We start from the raw sequence: 22,269 nt of genomic DNA on the forward strand, positions 1-22,269 counted from the left end.
TCCATGTAACCCTAGTGTCCCCCACAGACATTCACATGTCTGTGGGGGACACCTAGGGGAGGATAAAACACTGGAACGAGTTCTGCTTAGGTTTTGCTGGCCCGGTGTACACATGGCAGTAAAAAAGTATTGCCGGTCCTGTCCCATTTCTCAGAGAACCTGTCCCAAACCCATGTACAGGGCACCTCTCATTCCAATACCAATAGTACAAGTTCCCTTTGAACGGATAGCTATGGACCTTGTGGGGCCCCTGGAAAAATCCGCACGTGGGCACCAATATATACTAGTGGTGCTTGACTATGCAACCAGGTATCCAGAGGCAATTCCCCTACGAAACATAAAGTCCAGCACCATAGCTAAAGAACTTGTATTGATGTTTACACGCTTGGGAATACCCAAAGAAATTCTCACAGACCAGGGTACTCCATTCATGTCTAAGCTGATGAAGGACATGTGCCAGTTGCTAGGGGTTACGGCACTTCACACCTCTGTATACCATCCACAAACAGATGGCTTGGTGGAACGCTTTAACCGCACACTAAAGCACATGCTCAGGAAAGCAGTGGCTCAAGAGAAAAAAGATTGGGACACTCTTATTCTCTATTTGATGTTTGCCATCCGTGAGGTACCTCAAGCTTCAACAGGGTTTAGTCCCTTTGAGTTATTGTTTGGGAGACAGCCCAGGGGTATCTTGGATATGTTAAAAGAAGGGTGGGAGCAGCAAGGTCCCAGGGAGCCAAATCTGGTACAATTTGTGTCCCAAATGTATGAGAGGCTAGGAAAGATAGGGCCCATTGTGCAGCAACATGTAAAAGAGGCTCTGGAACGACAGAAGAAAAGTTATGACAAAAGTGCTGTTGTTCGATCCTTCAAGCCTGGGGACAAGGTCCTAGTCCTGGTTCCTACCCAGGAAAGCAAACTTTTCGCCCATTGGCAGGGTCCATATGGAGTTCTAGAGGCTGTCGGTCCTGTCAATTACAGAGTCCACCAGTTAGGTAGGAAAAGGGAGGAGCAAATATATCATGTGAACCTCCTTAAACCCTGGCATAATGAGGAAACCTCTCCTCAGGTAGTGAGTACTGCCATTGAAAAGTCTGAAGTGCCCATAGAGCCAGCCTTGTCCATTCAGCAGAGACAACAGACTGAAGAAATGATTCGCCGGAACAGGGATGTCTTCTCTTCCATTCCTGGGCGCACTACCTTAATCGAACACGACATTGTCACTGCGCCAGGAGTCATTGTCAAGTGGAAGCCATATCGTATTCCAGAAGCCAGACGGGTGGACGTGAGAAAGGAAGTCGAGAAGATGCTCCAGTTAGATGTAATTGAAGAGTCCACTAGTGAATGGAATAGTCCCATTGTGCTTGTCCCGAAACCCAATGGGACAATTAGGTTCTGCAATGACTTTAGGCGCCTAAACAGTATGTCGCAGTTTGATGCCTATCCGATGCCACGTGTGGATGAACTAGTAGAAAATCTTGCTGATAGCAATTATTTAACAACCCTTGATCTAACAAAGGGTTATTGGCAAGTTCCCCTGACTTCCACGGCCGAGCCAAAGACTGCATTTTCCACCCCTGATGGTCTCTATCAATATAAAGTCCTACCCTTTGGGTTGCATGGGGCACCTGCCACCTTCCAAAGGGCTATGAATAAATTGCTACGACCTCACAAAGCTTATGCAGCTGCTTACTTGGACGATATAGTGATTTATACCCCAGACTGGGGATCACATTTAGCCAAAGTTGAGGCGGTCTTAGCTTCATTACGGTCCGCAGGGTTAACAGCTAACCCAGAGAAATGTGCCATAGCCATGAGAGAAGCCAAATATTTGGGGTACATTGTTGGTCAAGGGCATGTAAAACCCCAGCTAGACAAAGTGGAGGCAGTCAAAAATTGGGCAAGACCAGAGAAAAAGTCACAGTTAAGAACCTTTTTAGGCTTAGTAGGTTACTACAGGCGGTTTGTAAGCCACTTCGCCACTAGAGCTGCTCCACTTACTGACATGTTAAAAAAAAGTTGTCCAGATAGATTAACCTGGTCTGACTCTGCAGAAACCACCTGGTCTGATCTTCGGTTAGCTATTTGTTCCTCCCCAGTTCTACAAGCACCGGATTTTACCCGGAGGTTCTTCCTCCAAACTGATGCTTCTGGTGTTGGCTTAGGTGCAGTCTTGTCACAGGAGAAGAATGGAGTAGAAAATCCTGTCCTGTACCTAAGTCGTAAGTTGCTTCCAAGGGAACAAAAATATGCCACTGTGGAGAAAGAATGTCTCGCCATAAAATGGGCTACAGACGCTCTGCGCTATTATCTCCTAGGCAGAGAGTTCACCCTAATAACAGACCATGCACCATTAAGATGGATGCAGAACAACCGGGAGGTAAATGCCAAGGTAACCCGCTGGTTCTTGGCACTACAACCTTTCAAGTTCTCAGTAGAACATAGGCCTGGGATTCTACACAAAAATGCAGATGCGTTGTCACGAAAATATGCGCACCTCGCGAAGTCCGCGTCCCCCTACTTGGAGATGCTAGGGGGAGGGATATGTAACAAAAGGAGGCATTTAGCTGGCAATATGCAGAGAAAGCAGGGAAGTAGAGTAAAACATTGGCGCAGTTATGTACCTAGGTGGAGATTAAACCAGGTAAAAACATATGTGTAGTTTAAAATTGGTTTACTTACATGATTTAAAAGCTGCTTCCTCTCAGCAAACAGACAGGGTGGGTCTGATAGTCTAAACAGAGCCAGGGATGGGCGTTTCCTTTTAAAGAGAAGGTGGGTGTGTCATCTGTCCATCAAGCTAGGCCTGTGGGAGGAGTGTCAGGTATAAAACCCTGCTTGTTTCATTGTTCAGGGAGATCAACGCTGGGCTAGCTGGCTGATCTGGACAGAGAGCTGGACTATGTATAGTAAGCGTTGAGAGTCTCCATAATTGCTGTGCAAGTATACGATGTCAAAACATTATTACCATCCTGACAATAAAGAACCATAAAAAGGAAGAAGTTGTACGTGTGTGCTTCTGCAGTAGCGGGCTCTTGCCACAGTATCAACTGTCGTCACACAGGGGTGGCAGACATTTTTAATGGCTGAACTAATAACCGTGACAGTGCAGCCTATCCATTCAATAGAAACACTGTATTGTCGCTTATAAATTGACTGCAATAATAAAGTCAGATGATGAGATGCATTTTTGTTCATATTGGTTAAGCCTAAAATGGCAGCTTCTACTGTGTGTGTCAATGACAAGTTCGCTGTAGTATAATTTCTTGTATAACCTGTAGGTGTCACTGTTGCTATTACTGTCCATGTAGAGGGTTAGCCTGTGACTAGACACACTTCATAGTAACATCCTTTAGAGGAGGAACATAAGATGCAAGACAAAGTGACTGATCGTTATTCACACAGGAGATGTTGGAAGGTGCTATTGTTCTACTCACCCTACTCTTCTCCATAATTAGTACATCTTACCTCTGTATGACCAGGCTTCATGTTGAAAGAGTCTCCTCTGTTGCCAGGGGAATCTGTCTGTCCGTAAGTTGATCTGTGGATAGGAGGGTCCTCCTATTTCTTCCCTGCCACTAAGCACACAGACCACCATCACCCAGCGTTGCGTCATACTGCTACAGTTGCTCTCATTCACAATACAAATGCTACTATATCTTACACTGATAATCATGAAGATAGAGTAAGAGGAGTAGAGATCTCTACCCACCACTGCCTGGTGCACTCTGACCCCAGACAGGCAGGAGTTATAGATATAGGGGATTGTTTTATCACAGATATTGTCTGTTCAGGTTGGGATTCCATGTAAAAATGTACAGTAATGTGGCCTTCCCTTTAATGTCTGTTCTGTTCCAGAATTACTCCCATATTATTCTACACTTTCCTAATCTTTTGTCCCTTCCTGTTCCCCTTTATGTTTCATCCCTAATGCCAGTGTCATTCTTATGCCAGTGAGGGGAGGAGAAAAATTCTGCAACATCCAAGTAGTGTAAAAGAAAGATGTCTGCTTACATTGTGCAGGGGTGAATAGAAAGGTGACGTCATTATGACACTCCCTTTATGTTTTTAATACAAACTAAACTATACAATTGTAGACAAACTCCAATGTTATGTGGGAATGAACTTTTTAAGGAACGTTTCCATAGGATACTCAATAAAAGTTGATGTCTGAATGATACATATGTATAAATACGTATAATTTATCACTTAAGATGAAGCGATCCTTACACTGGTGTACATAGGGTTTATCTTAGTACTTTTGTCCCCAACAGGTCCGCCTGTCTCCTCACACTACCCTGAGAAGATGCATCAGTTCTCAGAGTGTCAGAGTTTCCCTTATCATTCAGATCTCGTCACCCATCAGAAAACTCACAGTTTCAATCATCTATTTTCATGCTCGATTTGTGGAGTGTGTTTCAGTTCCAAACTGACTTTAACCTCACACCAGCGATGTCATGCCAAGGAAAAATTGTTCCATTGTTCTTATTGTGCTAAATCTTTTTCTCGGAGGTCACGTCTTCTATCACATACAAGAACTCACACCGGGGAGAGTCCATTTTCATGCCCAGAATGTGGGAGATGTTTTGCAGACAGATATGGCCTAGTAAAGCATCAGCGGATACACACCGGCGAGAAACCTTTTAAGTGCGTGGAATGTGGCAGCAGTTTCACCCAGAAGTCCCACCTTGTGAAACATCAGCGCATTCACACAGGAGAGAGACCGTTTGTGTGTTTTCAGTGCGGCCGTTGCTTCTCTGATGGCTCAGCTTGTGTACGACATCAAAAAATTCACTGCAGGGAAAATCTTTTGTCATCTAGTTGAATGAACAGATGTTCAATACGTAATAAGGCTTGTTTACGTTCCACTTGCCCTCCAAATGTGTGCTTTAGATCCATTGTTGTACCACGTGGGAGGGAAACCATGTGCCTAATCTACACTTGTCAAGCAGCACCACCCACCCATTGATCCACCCAACTCTCAGATGCTTGGCCATCAAATCCATACCCCTTCTAGTAAAAATGGGTGCAACTGCGAAAAAGTAAACGGGTGACGTCAACAAGAATTTTGTACATTCGTCTGAGCCTTGATATGTTGTGTAATAAATATTTTTCAGGAGTATTAACCCTTGCGATTACCATTTTTCTTTACAACAAGTTTAAGGATTGCTGGATTTATTAGCGCATAGCACTGGACTTATGTGGACTCTTTACTGCCAATACTCTGGCACATGCAGATTTTTGAGCCTCCACTGTTCAGTTATATTTGTTCAGCTATCTCTATACGCCATTAATACAGCATTGTCTTCTAACACTAAAAGGTTATTGTAGGATTGTGTGTTGATTGACTTAACTGTCACTGTTTTAAAAGTGCCGGCACATCATTTTACAGGCTATCAATTGTGTTTAATAAATAAGGCTCCTAGCCGATTGCCAAGTACTCACTACATCATTTCAATTCAACAAGCGCCGGGGATCCTCATTTCTATTTACTGTATCCTTGGGGATTAGGACTAGCCCCATACACATCCCCCCAATGGCTGCTCAAACATAGGTTTAGAAGCGCGGACCCCACCTTTGTGTATTTCTGTGTAATAAATATATTTCAACTTTGGAGTGAATGCATTTAGTTATTAAAAAAGCTACATTATTTTATGATGTGGCTTCCCTTTAATTGTGTCGACTTCCTGCACACAGGGGTGTCACACATTTTTGTTTGCTGGTCTAATAACCATGACAATGCAATGACAATGCAGACTATCAGTTCACCATGAACCAGAGACATTCATGAGGAACAAAAGCCGTTTTGTAGGTTGAATTGATAAACACGAGATCAATTCACTAGGAAGCAAAGATGTCATTCGTTGCCCGTGAAATGAGCAGATGCATTTTCAATAATGTTGGATAAGTCCGCTGTAGTATTTGGATATCTTCTGCTATAACCTTCAGGTGTCATTGTTGCTATTACTGTCTATGTCGAGGGTTTGCCTGTGACTAGACCCACTTCATAGTAACATTCTTAAGAGAAAAAAACATAAGATATAGTTGTCCTGGCACAACACATAAAGAATCATAAAAGGGACCGTTATTGTGTATAGTTTCCAGGGACGGTCCCATTGTCATATGTTTCATTGAAATAAAAAAAAAAAATTAAATTCATGTTTAGATTATTTTGTATTTCCTCTAATGTATTGCAATTTTAAACCATGCACCATTTAGTATTCTGTACTCCTAGATATTCTATTTTAAAGGTCTGTCACTGAAAATTAAAGTTGACTTGCAGCAATTTGTTAGTGGAGTTCTCTCTCCCGTTGCATCCTGGCTGTTGTCCAGATGGCCGGGACGTCACTCCAGCCGTGAGCGTCCCTGTTGCCTGGGCAACAGCTGGGAGGCGCTCTCTCATCTGCCGCTGTGCCTGGCCTGCTGTCAAACAACCGGGCGCACATGCACAGTTATGTCTGGTTAATTACAGCCTCCTGGGGCTGATTAGGTGCAGGGTGGATCCTGCATCCTTATTGGGTAACGTTAGTATTTAAGGCAGGTATGGCGTAGCCTCTTTGGCATTCTCTGAAGGGAAGTTAGCCGGAGGTAATTCAAATTGAATTGTTCATCTTCTTTAAAAATCCGCAGCTATTCCTGGCCCACATACCCATCGGTTTTGAGACCGGCTCCACCTGGTATTATGCTATATCTTTCCCCTACTTCTCAAGCAGGAGGTATTTCCACCTGCTATAGGCTCCTGTTAACCCCTGTTGATAATCGAGACCTTCCGATTCCGGCTGTCTTGGAAAAGGACCTTGACATTACTATATCAATTGAGATGTGGGAGAAAATATATCGGAACATATACAGCGAGTCAAAATGTATTAATCATTCAGAAATGTTGATTTAAGATGGTCTATAGGGTGTATCTTACCCCAGAAAAGCTCCATAAATTCTGGCCCTCAGAGAACAAATATTGCTGGAGGAATTGTGAGGAGATTGGAACACATATACATATCCTTTGGAACTGTCCTAAACTTCAGCCATTGTGAACTGAAATCTTCCAGTTAATTACTTAGGTTACCAAGGTTAACTCACCTGCATCCTCGGCTATTGCACTGTTACACCTCTACCCTCCCCAACTTCAGAGCCTCAATCATTATGTTACTGGGCACATAGTCGTTGCAGCTAGAGCTGCAATAGGTCAGAATTGGAGATCCCCTTTGATCCCGCCCCTTACTAAAATTATTAACAAAATCCAACATAGTTACGAGATGGAAACTTTTGGCTTTAATTACGATACAGCGGTCTCTTCACCATTGATTAAATGGTTTACCTGGTACGAGTACTTTACAGAGTATAGTTCTGGGTCTAACTCCTATTTTCTGCTGTATTATGTTGAGTGTTCTTGAAGTGCGTTAGCTTGTTGTTCATAAAATCATCTGGTACTATTGATTATTGACTGGTTTGCCCCCGACACATCCCCCCTTGTTTGTTTCCCCCTCCCCCACCCTTGGATGTCTATGTCTTAAATATATTTTTCTTGACTATTTGTTTGTTGGCAGTATTGAGAGAGCATTCAATCTTACGGTATTTGATAATTAATGCTTTGTCGGTTACATGTTTTCCTATAAAAACTCAATAAAAAATCTTTTAAGTTGAAAGAAATCTGCATCAAGTTTTTGGGTCAACATCGTACTTTGTAGGAGTGGGAATTTGGAGCAGGGAAGGCCCTGTCGAGGAGATCATAGCTTGAGGTGCAGCTGCATGATTAGAATGGACCGGAGCCAAAGTGTCAAGGTGGTTTGTAACGAGTTCAGCTGACTAGGTAGACCCTGAAGACATTGCACAAGCTTTGACTGGATAGTTTTTTGATTTTCAAATCGAAAAAAACGAAATGCCCATGGGGTAGGTCCTAACATTGTCGAGTGAGTAGGGTGAAGAAGAGAGAAGGAGCAAGTCTCTTAGAAGCAACTGGAGGACTGTATCGGCAGTTAAGCCTTGGATTGGCAAGACTAAAATCCCAAAGAAGTATAGCCTAGAGGAAGCGCAGAGGAAGGATCCAGAGAAACTAAATCAGTAGCAGTATTTAGTATATCATAGATCCATGCTTTGGTACCCTAGAGGTGTACGCAGCTAGTTTAAATATTTAGCTGATTGAGTGGGGGCAGGGAACAGCTGAGTTGAAGTCCTTTGACTGCATCTATGGATAGACAGTGTGCACGCCGGTATTGCAACGGGACCCAGCAGCAGTCGCTGTCTGGGAGGGAGGAACACAATGCATCGTGAAGATGCCATAAAGAAGTGCGCAGGAAGTTGTGAGTACAGCATGTGAGAAGAAGGGGGGCAGGACTTTAATGATGAAAAGGGATGCAAACTCATAATTTGAATTGAAAGAAGGCAATTGAGATGGGGATAAACATGACAGATTTCAGTATTGCTAGTAGACATCAATCATAAAAGAGATGGGGGGGGGCATTTTATAAGAGGGTGCCACGGAATTGTAAAAGGAGAAACTTTCTTTTGATATTTTGTTAGAATCAAAGATCAATGCTCTTTCTGGATGGAGTGAATGCAGATTCAGAAATACTCGGCTTTCAATGTGGAGGCCAGAAGGGATCCAGCCTTGTCCTCCTTGTCATAAAACCTTTGCTGCAACCATTTCATGGACTTGTTGGCCTGTTCCGACAAACTTGCTTTTAATAGTCTTTAATAGCAACCAATTTACAATACAGTGTACTGCTGGCTTCTTGCTTGTGCTTGATGAGTTTCTAGTGTGGCAATTCTCAAAGCATCCATTATTCTTTGGTTGAAAAGAGAATTAATGCAGATCTAAGTGTGAATAAGTTTTATGTTGTCAGTGGGTGAAGTGTTTAGCATAGTTGTGTATGATTCTCCAGGTGTCGTGGAGGCCGTTAGAGGGAGGACAATTTTTTGGAACTGTTGGGGTTCACAAAAGTGACATGCTATTAATAAGGATTTATCGAGTTTCGGATTTAACATCAAGTTAAACTCCCCTCATAGAATCACTATTAGAATCACTATATAGTATCAGAATTTTAGAACTTTATAAAAAAAAATTCCAAGGGGGTTTAATGAGTGTTTGGAGCATTAAAACTGAAATTGAGTTGGCAGAGATCAGGAATCAACCTCTGGGATCAGGTTGAAGGGGAATCTAACGGTAATCAGCATTGTGACAGCTCTGCACTTGCTGTCAACTGGCACAAAGAATGACTGTCTATCAGTATCTAACAACTACTATTGTGTTATATATTTCCGATCTTCTTCAATAAAAAATGGAAAAAAAAAATGGCTAAATTGTTCATTGGTAAGCGAGGAATGCAGATGTTTGAAATGCGTTTCCTGAGAGAAAGCTATATCAGAGATGAGCAAGGACTGTTGTATGTTTTTAATGCGTATTTAGGTCATTCATTTTGGCTGACATGACATTAAGACTCGTGGTGGAGGTTGGGGTGGGAGAAGTCAAACGAGTCGGAAAAAATGCATCCACTAGTCTCTTGCGGTAGAGAAGAAGGGGAACTATATAGGTCCACTTCCTGAAAACACTTAGTCATTCAGGTGAGAGATAACCAATATAGGAATATTAACATCAACATTTGAAGCATATATTGTGGGTGGTGTTAAACTGCCAAATCATGTGGAAAGCAAAAGGGGAACAGCATAAGCTGACTTTAAACGGAGTGAAGGGGGGGGAGCATTGCATAAAGATCTGTTTAGTCCCACCGGGCCAGAGTTTCGGAAGATGAATTTAAACCATATCTGATAATAAGGAAGCCATTAAGGGGGACAATAATTTTTGTGAATAAATTGTAACTAGACAAACAAATTTGGTCAATATATTAAGTCTGAAAAAAGGAGTAGAAATAGGTAGGTCAGGAGCACTCTATTAATCATATAAATAGAGCTTGTCTCCAGAACTTAATGAACAGGCCCTCTTCTAACTTGGTGAGGGGGGTTGAAGCAGATCTGTGAGTAGAGGTCGAAGCAGTGTCAGGTGAGGCTCGGAAGCCCAGACGGTGCTGAAGTGCCACTGGTCCTGTGCCTTAGCTGTGAGACTCTTTCCTTCATGGTTGTCTTGTACCTAGAAGGGAAAGCCCCGCCGGTACTTTATAATTTCTCACTTTCTCATCTTGATCTCAAAGGTCACTGATTTTTCTCACTGCATTCATAATGCACTCCTTGGTGGAAGAATAAAGGAGACTGTTGATCACGTCCCTCTGGGGATGATCTGCAGAACTTCTAGGCTGGAGGGCATGATTGGCAGAGGTCATTTGAAGATGGTGAGCTGAGGACTCCAGAAGTATTTGTTTAAAGTGGGATTCCAGATATTGGGGAATGCCACATCAATCATATGATTGACACTGGAGCTGTTGGAACATGCTTCTATTGGTCTTGGCAGTGAAGCCACGCCTTTTGGAGTAGTATAATTTTATAATTAGATGAATACTGCTTGCCTTACTTATCCATATTTAATACCTCTTACCACTGCCTGACAAGGCTTCATGATGAATGATAGTTTCCCCTGTTGCGTGAGAATCTGTCTGAGACAGGGAGCTGTTCAAAGGAGGCCTGTCTCATTTCTATCACGCCTCTAAATACACATCTCACCGTAATCCAGAACTGTGTCATAATGTTCCCATCTTTCTCATTTAATAGCCCAAATTATGATTTATCTTACAGTGCTGGGACTGATGATCAAGAAGATAGGGCAGGAGAGGGAACTGTCTCCACTCACCACTGCCTGGTCCAATCTCCAGACAGGCAGTAGTTGGGATCCTATATAAAAATACACCTGTTCTGGCATTATTTTCATTTTAGTCTATAAATATTTTCCTAACTTTTCCCCTTCTTCTTGGTGTTCTTCTGTAATGCCAATGACATTCTTACACTAATGAGGGGAGGAGACAGATTCAGCAACATTCTAGTAGTGTAAAAAGATGGCTGCTTACATTGTACTGAGGTGACTAGAGCGGCAACGTCACTACAACACTGCCTTGAATGAGGAGCTAACTTTTTTAAATGTATTATTTTTTTTATTGTATTTTTATGGGGAAAAGAGGGTACAGAAAGAAAGTAAGAGGAGGGGGGTGTAGGGAAAATCCAACATAGGGGTAGATCAGATGAAGGTGACTAAATTGAATAAAGTCTGAATGGTACATATATATAAGTACATATAAATCATCACATTATGAAGCAATCCATTCACTGATGTATAGAGGGTTTATCTTAGTACTTTTGTCCCCAACAGGTCCGTCCGTCTCCTCACACTGTCCTGAGAAGATACATCAGTGCTCGGAGTGTCAGAGATGTTTCCTTAATCATTCAGATCTTGTCACCCATCAGAAAACTCATTGCGCTAATGACCTATATTCATGCTCGATTTGTGGAGTGTGTTTCAGTTCCAAATGGACTTTTACCGAACACCAACAATGTCACAGCAAAGAAAAACTATTTAATTGTTCTTATTGTGGGAAATGTTTTCATCAGAGGTCACGTCTATTATACCATAAAAGAACGCATACGAGCGAGAGGCCATTTTCATGCCCAGAATGTGGGAGATGTTTTGAGAAAAGATTTACTCTTGTTAGACACCGGAGGATACACTCCGGCGAGAAACCCTATGATTGCACAGATTGTGGCAAACGTTTCAACCAGAGATGCAACCTTGTGAAACATCAGCGCATTCACACAGGAGAGAGACCGTTTGTGTGTTTTCAGTGTGGCCGTTGCTTCTCTGATGGCTCATCTTTGGTTCGACATCAAAGAATTCACTCCAGGGAAAACCTTTTGTGTTCTAGGTGAATGAACAGACATTGTATAACTTAATGGGTTCTCATTGTCAAATGTTTCTTTCAAATTATATTAGAAAAAAAACACATTTCTAGTTTATTGCAGCATATGTAATACAACAAAGGTGTTTGGTGTACATTTGATTGTTAAATAAGTGGTCAATTCTCAATAGAATCTACAAATGTTTGTTGTAAGAGAGAGTGAGCAAAAAGCTCTTAAGATGAATAATTACTCTCAATCAGCAATAAAACATAATGAAGTACATTTGTTTCTGCTTTTGTGACATATCTGTGACTCAAATCAAAGTTTAAGTGACCAAGTTCACATTGCATAATTATTGGAAGAATATTCAGAGACCGCCCTCATGTTAGAAAATCACAGGAATTACAAAGTGGTAGTAGTAAAGTATTGTAGTAAAAACAGTATGGAATTTATTACAGTAATCAAGAGCATAGAGGTAAAATACAGGCTCTGAGGTAATGCAGAGATGAGTAATCAGCCACACGATAATGCAGTAGTATAGCAGTCTTCGTTTAAATACAGATATATATGCAGTCTTTGTTGTAATACAGAACTGTAAACAATGTATCTGAGGATATGCTGGTTAAGATTTACACAGATTCTGAGGCAAATGCAAGAATATAAACATTGTGTCTGAGGCAATGCTGGTGCAAATTAACACAGAGTCTAGTGATCACTGCAAAGCCCCACAAGAGAGCAATAGATAGTTAAGGCAGTCCATGCCTGGGGGTACTGAGTTGAGCTATATGAATAGCATGCAGATGCAAAGACAGATAACAGGAGACACATGAATGCAGAGCCAGGAAGTACTGATGCAAGGTCAGGAGCATAGAGACAACAGATTCAGGAACAAGGAAACTAACAGGACAGGTAAAGGTTTATAACATGCAGTTTTCCAATCATCACTGAGCATGAACTGCATTGCAGATCTGAGTAACCGGCAAAATGCAAGACAGATAAAAAAAACTAACACCTCATATAGGGTTACTGGAGGGTCTTGGAGGCATGAGATGACTTTTAAAACAAGTCCATACACAAAGTATTAGAAAGCTTTCCTTGGAATAGTGAAAAAGGTTGGGGTGTCTGTAGCACACATTGATTGCTGCTGCTGAACAGCAAGTAGGAGTTTTATGCCTACATTGGATATGTTTGTACTTGTGGGGAGAATATGCAAGATACTCCTCTCAGGGGTTAAATGCAGATAGTTTACTAAGTGATGTGAACCTCCAGACCTGGGTCTAAAAATGTCTAATTGGTGGGTATTTCCACAAGCAGTGGATGAGGTCTGCCATGGGAGTTACGCGTTTTGATTTTGGGCATGGATGATCCTCAGCCAATCCGATCACTGTGTGGAGACAGATATAATTCTACATGTGGCTGCTGGGAGGATTATCATTGAGTCTGACAAAAGAGTGGAGCAATTTGTCCATAAAGAGGGATGGAAAGAATTCTGTCCATTGTGTGATCTACAATTTTGTCTTTTTGTGGTCAATTTGGTTGTGTAGAAAGGTATAATGAAGTGAGATTCCTTTGGGTGTTGATGGACTATTAGAGAGTAGGAACCAGGGGATTGCACTAGTAGGCTTACAATGGGTCCCTTAAGACCCTCAGGCATAGTGTTGGATTGCTGCTAGGCCAGACCTAAGGGTCTAACACAATCGTATTTCTCCTGCGCTTATTGAAATGTTATGGTTGTTTTGTCTGAGAATTGTTCAAAGCGCTCGAGCCCAGCTCGAGTTATAGAGATTAAGTTTATATTAACTTTAAATTTATATTATATTAGTTGATGCTACAGTTTCCTTGTCATTAGGAAGGAAGTTTATAATACGTGTGTGGGCTCTTCCTGGTCTTGTAGATGTAAGAAGCCGATCAGGGAGTAAATGTATCATCCTCTGGTTTTTTTTCAACTTGCGGCGACTTTGCATTGAAAATTTAAAGAGGCGATGGCTTGTAAAGGCAAACTTGCCTTTACAAGCCATCGCCGCTTTAAATTTTACCTGCAAAGTCACCGAATTTCGGCGAGTTGAAAAAATCGGAGGATGATACATTTACCCCCAGGTCTATTTCAAGTATAACATTTTTCTCTAGTAATGCTGGCATAGTTGTCCTCATTAAGCCAATCCCTAAGATATCTTGGTAGTGCAGCATATTATTTTTTAAACTAAAGATAGACCACTAGAGGAGAACTGATTGTTGTCAGTTCACTACACTAACTCATCCTCTTGCGGTCCAGCGCCTCTGGCTGAGGGACACTTGCACTGAAGTTTTCTTATCCAAAGAGGCTCTCTCATATTATGAAGTATATTTGCATTATTCTGGTAGCTTACATATAGTATGCATGGTATTATAAGATGTAAATGGTAACTATTTGCATCGTTAGGTATGGCGTTGTTGATTTTCAAACTTGTTTCACTTCCTGTCATGGGACAGGACGTAACTTGTCACATAGCGAGCAATTTTATACAATCTCTGTGACTGTACAGGAGGGATAACATGTATAATGTACCCAGATCTTTGAGTAGAATAAGTTACCAATCAACAAGAAGAAAGTATAAATCTTATGCAGAATAATGATTTTTTTATTTTGTCACTGATAGGACACAGTGCAAAATAATTCTAATTAACACCCATTTTATGTATGTAAAACAAAAGAAGGCACTTCTTTTGCTATGCAATCATTTTTTGTCATTTAACATGTGTCAGCGATATTTCTTGAGTGGTCAGTGATCAGATAAGGTGTATCAGATTAATACGGCCAGCCGGAGAGTCAGTGAAATACACACAGGGCTGGTAGTGATTTCCTCAGACAAAGACATCAGTTTTGAAGTTCAGATTGCATAGACATATCACAATTGCGCAAGCGTATAATATATGGAATTTTGTCAACGAATAGAAAAGTACATATCTCAAGGATAAGCAGACTAGAGAAACTACATTAGATGTGGGTATAATGATATTTCAACGTATTTCTAGAAATTTAGCTAATAAACCTTATTCATCCACATCATAAGACCTTGGCTTTAGTAAGTAACAAAGAGCTGTGTAGCTTACATGGCACTGAGCCAGCCTAGACTGTAGTACAAATCTCCAAAAACTAGATTAGTGATTTTAAACAGAAACTGCTTAGTTTCGTCCTCACATTCTCATCTACCCGTTAACATTTTCCACGCGTTCATCTTTTTACAAATATTGTTTTGTTTTATTGTTTTCAAACTTTTCAGTACATATTTGTGGTTTTTACATTCCACTTTTAACTCTTTTCAAACACATCTAACATAGCAGAAAACTCATAACAAATGCTGCCTCTGACTTTTTTAAGAACTGTTGTAGGTAACACTGCAAGAATCTGATCAAAGTTTACAAAATAAATATCAATTTCGTTTGTTTTTCATTTTCCCAACAACCTTGAATAGCATTATTTTCACTGAACCGTCATCTTCACAGGAGCTCTGTGCAGTGCCAGCATATCAGTAGTGAGACGTCTTTCTGGAAGATGCTTTGAACTATACCAGAAAAATATGTCCCTGCTGTTTCATCGGCAACTTCAGGTGGCTGTATTTGAATAACTTCCAGTCGAGAGGTTACGATCTTCAGGACTGCCAGGTTCACAATCAGTGTACTCTTGGGAGATTCGCAGTTTCAAAACTTTGAACATTTTGTGCTCAGGATGAAACGTGTGCCCAACAATCAAAGTCTTGTCCTGGCCCTGCAGATACTGTATTGACTGTAACTCGTCAATACCAATTACAGCTTTCCATCTTTGATCTAGCATTTCCTTGTTTTCTTCAATCTCTACAGAAGTGATACATATCATTTCAGCATTTTTCATTGACGAGCGTGCTGCTGAAACAAAGTCTTTAGAAGTCTCAACCAGAATGCTGCAAATTAAGTGCCACCCAGACTTACTAAGAACTTGCAGAACATAACCAGCTCATACGTATGTCATGGTGGCAACTTTGGAAACAAAACATCTTCAGTAGACATCTACCAACATATGTATTTCTACCATGATTTAAGACAATATATGGTACTGTGAAAATAATTTTTTTAATGGAATATTAAATTTGAAGTATTTACTAACAAAATAATTAAAAATTGAACCTTGATTGTGAGTCTGAAACAATGGTAAGGTTCATCTCCTCATGGAATGCCCCAGTACATTTTGATAGCCTGCATCTTTTGTGTCTGCTGACAGAATGACTGCCTGCGCAGCGTATAAGTGACCAGTACACTTTTAATTAAATAAAATATAATTATAAATAGCTAAATATAGAATGAGTTATTTACTTTGCTAGATGCATTCAAAAGACTTAGCTGTATACATTGTCAGGGAATATACCAGAATAACTTGCTTGTTGGGATCCTTCAAAAATTAAGTCACCTGATTTAAAGACCCTGAACACAACTAGCCCATTTTGCCACAGGGGTAGGAACAAAACGATGCGTTGTTCTTCACCAGCCCCTCTCGGCCCCACACTGCACTTTCCACTTTAGATTTTTTGGGAAGTATACATTGTGCCTATTTTAAACATGTTCCAGAGGAGTAAATTAGCCGATTTACTTACATTATAATTCTTTCTACAGGCCCAGCTGTCTTTCACAATGCAGAGGCATTCTCCGCCTGGGAGACGAATCACAGAATTCATGGGGAGAAGCCCTACTTGTGCCCTGAATGTGGGAAATCTTTCAGTCACACGTCAAACCTCAGCCGTCACAAACGGACTCACAAGAAGAAACATGTCTGCCCCCAATGCGGAAGGCGTTTCAGGGATCATCTGCTTCTTAAGCAGCACCAGCAGTCACATACGTACATCAACCCTTTTGTGTGTTCAGAGTGTGGGAAAACTTTTAAGTGCAAGGCCTATGTCACTGCACACATGCGCGTGCACACAGGGGAGAAGCCGTTTTCATGCCCTGAGTGCTCCAAATGTTTTTCACTGAAATATTCTCTTATCCAGCACCAAAGAACCCACAGCGGGGAAAAGCCATTTTCCTGCTCTGAATGTGGGAGGTGTTTTGCTGCTAAATCCAATCTCTACATACATAAGCAGATTCACAAAAGACAAAAATAATTTTTGTGCAGCAAATGTGGACAATCTTTTGGAATCAAAACACATTTTCTGATACATATGAAAATTCATAGTATTTCCATTCTAATTAGTGAACATTAAAATCTACAATCTTTTTACCATCCTGAATATTTACATGCAAGACACAATGTGTTGTCGTACATATAAATCTTGGCCCGGGGAAGAGTTCATTTACTAACCTCTCTAGAGATTTGCAAAACGTTGCCTAGTTCTAACTATCCCTTAACAAATGCTGATGTATTTTCTTGAACATCTCAAACAGAAATTGGATTTATTAGACCAGACATAGGCAACCTGTGCCTCACCAGCTGTCGTGGAACTACAAGTCCTCTAAGGTAGCAGGGCATTCTGGGAGATCCACATTATGGTACTGGTATAAAATAGCAAACCAGATCCATCTGGCTGTTCAAATGCAGCTCTTGCCTAAATTGGCCACATTCACTATAGACATATCGAGTGGGGATCACTCTAGACATACCTAGTGGGGGGGGGTCACTAGACATACCTATCGGGGGGGGTCACTAGACATACCTATCAGGGGAGTCACTAGACATACCTATCAGGGGGGGTCACTAGACATTCCTAGTGGGGTGGTCACTATACATATCTGGGGGGGGGTCACTAGACATACCTAGCGAGGGGGGGTCACTAGACATACCTAGCGGGGGGGTCACTATACATATCTAGCGGGGGGGAGGGTCACTAGACATACCTAGTGGGGAGGGGGGTCACTATACATATCTAGTGGGAGGGGGGGGTCACTACACATACCTAACGGGGGGGGTCACTAGGCATACCTAGCGGGGGGGGGTCACTAGACATACCTAGCGGGGGGTCACTAGACATTCCTAGTAGGGGGGGGTCACTAGACATACATAGTGGGGAGGGGGGTCACTATACATATCTAGCGGGAGGGGGGGTCACTAGACATACCTAACGGGGGGGGTCACTAGGCATACCTAGCGGGGGGGTCACTACACATACCTAACGGGGGGGGTCACTAGACATACCTAGTAGGGGTTTGACTCTCCCGGGTTTTCAGTGACTGTGTTGACAAGTATTTCCTCTCCCGGGGGCACAGGGTATTGGGCCTAAATACAGAAAATTGTTGAAAGGTAGACGAGCCCTCCCAATGTATGCCTTTCTTACAATTAATTTCTGATCATTTGTCACCACTTGCCTGAACCACTTTGTGACTTGTCCAGGAAACGTTTGTGTTCGTATCGGTAAATGTATGTTTGTAGGGAATACACAGGACTTGTTTTAGTAACATGCTGGAATGTTCTCACTGAGCAAAATAACAAGAACGATGGAAATATAAATATCTGTGCTGAGGCTGAAAATGTTACTTTTGGTAAAATAAAATACAAAGGTGTAATTGCCGGTGCCCTGGTGAAAACGTGATTTGGCGGGACCCCATATGTCACTCGGATATCCTCCATTAATGGGTGTACAAACTAATAGTGATGTTGTTGCAGCTCCTACCCCACATACTTCCAATTTAAAGGGGAGCGGCATTGACAACATTACGGTCTGCTTGAGTCAAGCAAGCGGTATCGAGAGAGACGTTACTGACATCAGGGCAGCTGCCCAATCAGGAAATCACCAGAGTACAGGGAAGTCAAAATTATAAAACTTATTTAACTCCACCCTGAAAATGTCTTTGTGAATGGACCAGCCTCTCGATGTAGTTTAATTAATGCATGCGTGGTATTTGGGAATGTTCTGTGTAAAAGTGTGGCTATCAAATATTGGATTGAGTATAAGGTTCCTGACGCCTCCAAAGTGTGTCCTGATTGTGCAAAACTCGTGTGTATGTCTATCAGACATATGCAGTATTTAAAAGGGTTTATTATCATATGTCAAATATATACATGTAATGAATATCACATATTACATGTCACAATATATCATTCTAAACAATTTGAAATAATATGCAATTTGTGAACAAATCCATTAACAGGATCCTATTTTGAATAACAAATCAAATTATTAAGTTGCATCACTTGGCAGTCTTAATTTTATATTATGCACTTGTGTGTGATAATATTAGATGTGTTATGTTTCAGTTTCTCTGATGTCAGTATTTTTGCATAGAAAAGTGTCTTATCCTCAGTATTTATTGTAGGTAGCAGAAGATCAGTTTTTCTTTTGAAAGATAAGTTTCTGCTATGATTTTTGAGTCATATAAATTTCCATAGCAAGATAACGCAATGTCTGTACTCACGGTTCCAGGACTAGTATATCCAGTCTTCTCGGTAAATGTAGTGTCCGCCATGTGTACGTGTCCTTTCATCCTTAGGGAAAACGCTGTTAGTTACGTATACGTGTTCTACAGATGTTGTTTAAGAAAAAAAATTCCTCCCAGGTTCTTGTCGCTTCTGGGTGCATCTGCAATCATCATAGTACCTTCATTTTGTAGTGTTTCTCTTTTGCAGAGGATGTACTGATGTCTCTAAACCAACGCGTTTCACCTCCGTTTGGCTTCCTCAGGGATGTACGTTGTACTGAACTGAGTATAGATCTGGCATCATTCTATAATCCCCGTCTCGTGCATATTTAATGAGGGGGTTTAGGGGTGTTCGTTCTGATCGTTGCTTAGGTAATTGGTTTTATTTGTTTAGTATATACTTGGACTAATTAAGAATATTTAGATTAATTTTTGGTCATTTAACATGTGTCAGCGATATTTCTTGAGTGGTCAGTGATCAGATAAGGTGTATCATATAAATAGGGCCAGCCAGAGAGTCAGTGAAATACACACAGGGCTGGTAGTGCAAAAACTCTGATTTACTCAAACAAAGACATCAGTTTTGAAGTTCAGATTGCATAGACATATCACAATTGCGCAAGCGTATAATATATGGCATTTTGCTAACGAATAGAAAAGTACATATCTCAAAGCTAAGCAGACTAGAGAAAATACATTGGATATGGGTATAATGATATTTCAACATATTTCTAGAAATTTAGCTAATAAGCCTTATTTATACACACCATAAGACCTTGGCTTTAGCAAGTAGCAAAGAGCTGTGTAGCTTACATGGCACTGATCCAGCCTAGAGCGAAATCCAAATCTCCAAAAACTAGATAAGTGTTTCTAAACAGAAACTGCTTAGTTTTGTCCTCACATTCCAATCTACCGGTTAACATTTTCACGCGTTCATCTTTTTTCAAATATTGTTTTGTTTTATTGGTTTCAGTACATATTTGTTGTTGTTTTTACATTCCACTTTTAACCCTGTTCAAACACATCTAACATAGCAGAAAACTCATAAAAATGCACCTCTCACTTTTCTAAGAACTGTTGTAGGTAACACTGCAAGAATCTGATCAACATTTACAAAATGAGTATCAATTTCATTTGTTTTCCATTTTCCCCAACAACCTTCAAAAGCATTATTTTCACTGAACGTCATCTTCACAGGACCGCTGTGCAATGCCAGCATATCAGTAGTGAGCAGTCTCTCTGGAAAATGCTTTGAACTGTACCAGAAAATATTGTCCCTTCTATTACATCGGCAACTTCGGGTGGCTGTATTTGAATAACGTAAAGTCGGGAGGTACTGTCTTCAGGACTGTCAGGTTCAGAATCGGTGTACTCTGGGGAGATTCGCAGTTTCAAAACTTTGCACGTTTTGTGCTCAGTATTAAAAGTGCCCAACAATCAAAGTCTTGTGGGCAGCACAGTGGTCTAGTGGTTAGCACTTCTGCCTCACAGCACTGGGGTTATGAGTTCGATTCCCGACCATGGCCTTATCTGTGTGGAGTTTGTATGTTCTCCCTGTGTTTGCGTGGGTTTCTTCCGGGTGCTCCGGTTTCCTCCCACACTCCAAAAACATACTGGTAGGTTAATTGGCTGCTATCAAAATTGATCCTAGTCTCTCCCTGTCTGTCTCCCTCTCTCTCTGTCTGTCTGTCTGTGTGTGAGTGTGTGTCTATATTAGGGAATTTAGACTGTAAGCTCCAATGGGGCAGGGACTGATGTGAATGAGTTCTCTGTACAGCGCTGCGGAATTACTGGCGCTATATAAATAAATGATGATGATGATGAAAGTCTTGTCCTGGCCCAGCAGATAGTGTAGTGACTAACTCGTCAATACCAATTACAGCTTTCCACCCTTGATCTAGCACAGTGGTCAGGGAACAGGGGTAAATTACCCCAAATGGGGTAAAAATGAAATTCCTGGGAGTAATGCTGCCGATTCACATGCTGTCAGTTGGATTGTAGACCCCTTTAAATGTAAAATTGCTGTTGTACCAGAAGAGCCTCAAGGGTTGTCAGAGGCACTTCTTGAACTCCGATGCAATAATGAAGCACGTATTGCATTTGAAAACAAAGCAGATCTGTCATATTTTTGGATGTCAACAGCTGCAAAGACATTCAAAATTGCACATGAGGAGGCAGTCAAAATGTTGCTGCTTTTTACAACAACCTACCTTTGCGAACAAGGATTTTACCCTCCAACGAACATAAAAACAAAGCGGAAAAATTGATTGGACGCTGAAGACTGTATCCAAATTGCTCTGACATCAAAATGCCCAAATAATGATGCTCTCGTATCAAAAATGAAGCAACATCATTTCTCCAAAACCTGAAGTTTTGAAGTTAAAGCTTTCAAAGAAATTTTGAATAGATTCAATATAATTTTGAATTCCAATGATTAATAGTATATGATTTCCTTCCTTTCAAATCAAGGGGGTAACGTTGGCGTATCTAAATATATTTGGGGGTAAAAGGTAAAAAAGTTCCCTTTCTTCAATTTTTTCTTCAATTTCTTCCGAAGTGATACATATCATTTCAACATTTTTCATTGACGAGCGTGCTGCTGAAACAAAGCTTTTAGAATTCTCAACCTGAACGCTGTAAATTAAGTGCCACCCAGACTCACTAAGAATTTGCAGAACATAACCAGCTGATACGTATGTCATGGTGGCAACTTTGGAAACAAGACACTTTCAGTAGACATCTACCAACATATGAATTTCTACCATGATTTAATACAATATATGGTACTGTGAAAATAATTTTTCTTTCATGGAATATTAAATTTGAGGTATTTACTAACAAAATAATGACAAATTGAACCTTGATAGTGAGTCTGAAAAAACATTGGTAAGGTTCATCTCCTCATGGAATGCCCCAGTACATTTTGATAGCCTGCATCTTTTGTTTCTGCTGAGAAAATGGCTGCCTGCGCAGTGTATAAGTGACCAGTACACTTTCAATTAAATAAAATATAATTATAAATAGCTAAATATAGAATGAGTTATTTACTTTGCTAGACGCAAGTACATTGACATTCAAAGGACATAGCTGTATATATTGTAAGGGACAAATTAAGTCACCTGATTTAAAGACCCT

The 22,269-nt window shown here is 40.9% G+C and overlaps 2 protein-coding genes across 7 annotated transcripts in view; one reads left to right on the top strand and one right to left on the bottom strand.

Annotated features, from left to right (window-relative positions):
- LOC142140704 (uncharacterized) overlaps positions 1–22,269 on the bottom strand; it is a 233,637-nt gene that overhangs the window by 126,357 nt on the left and 85,011 nt on the right. The window lies entirely within an intron of this gene.
- The window catches only part of LOC142140705 (uncharacterized), a 148,037-nt gene that overhangs the window by 94,520 nt on the left and 31,248 nt on the right, over positions 1–22,269 (top strand). The window contains exon 14 of one of the 6 annotated variants that reach the window (XM_075198511.1): positions 16,399–17,316. The exons of the other annotated variants lie outside the window; for them this stretch is intronic. Within the exon in view, the coding sequence (XP_075054612.1) occupies positions 16,399–16,886 (488 nt within the window). The 3' untranslated portion in view covers positions 16,887–17,316. Of the gene's footprint in view, positions 1–16,398; positions 17,317–22,269 lie in introns of those variants that run through there. 6 annotated transcript variants of the gene reach the window in all.

The sequence above is a fragment of the Mixophyes fleayi genome, chromosome 2 (genome assembly GCF_038048845.1).
Source record: "Mixophyes fleayi isolate aMixFle1 chromosome 2, aMixFle1.hap1, whole genome shotgun sequence".
In the NCBI taxonomy this organism is placed as follows: Eukaryota; Metazoa; Chordata; class Amphibia; order Anura; family Limnodynastidae; genus Mixophyes; species Mixophyes fleayi.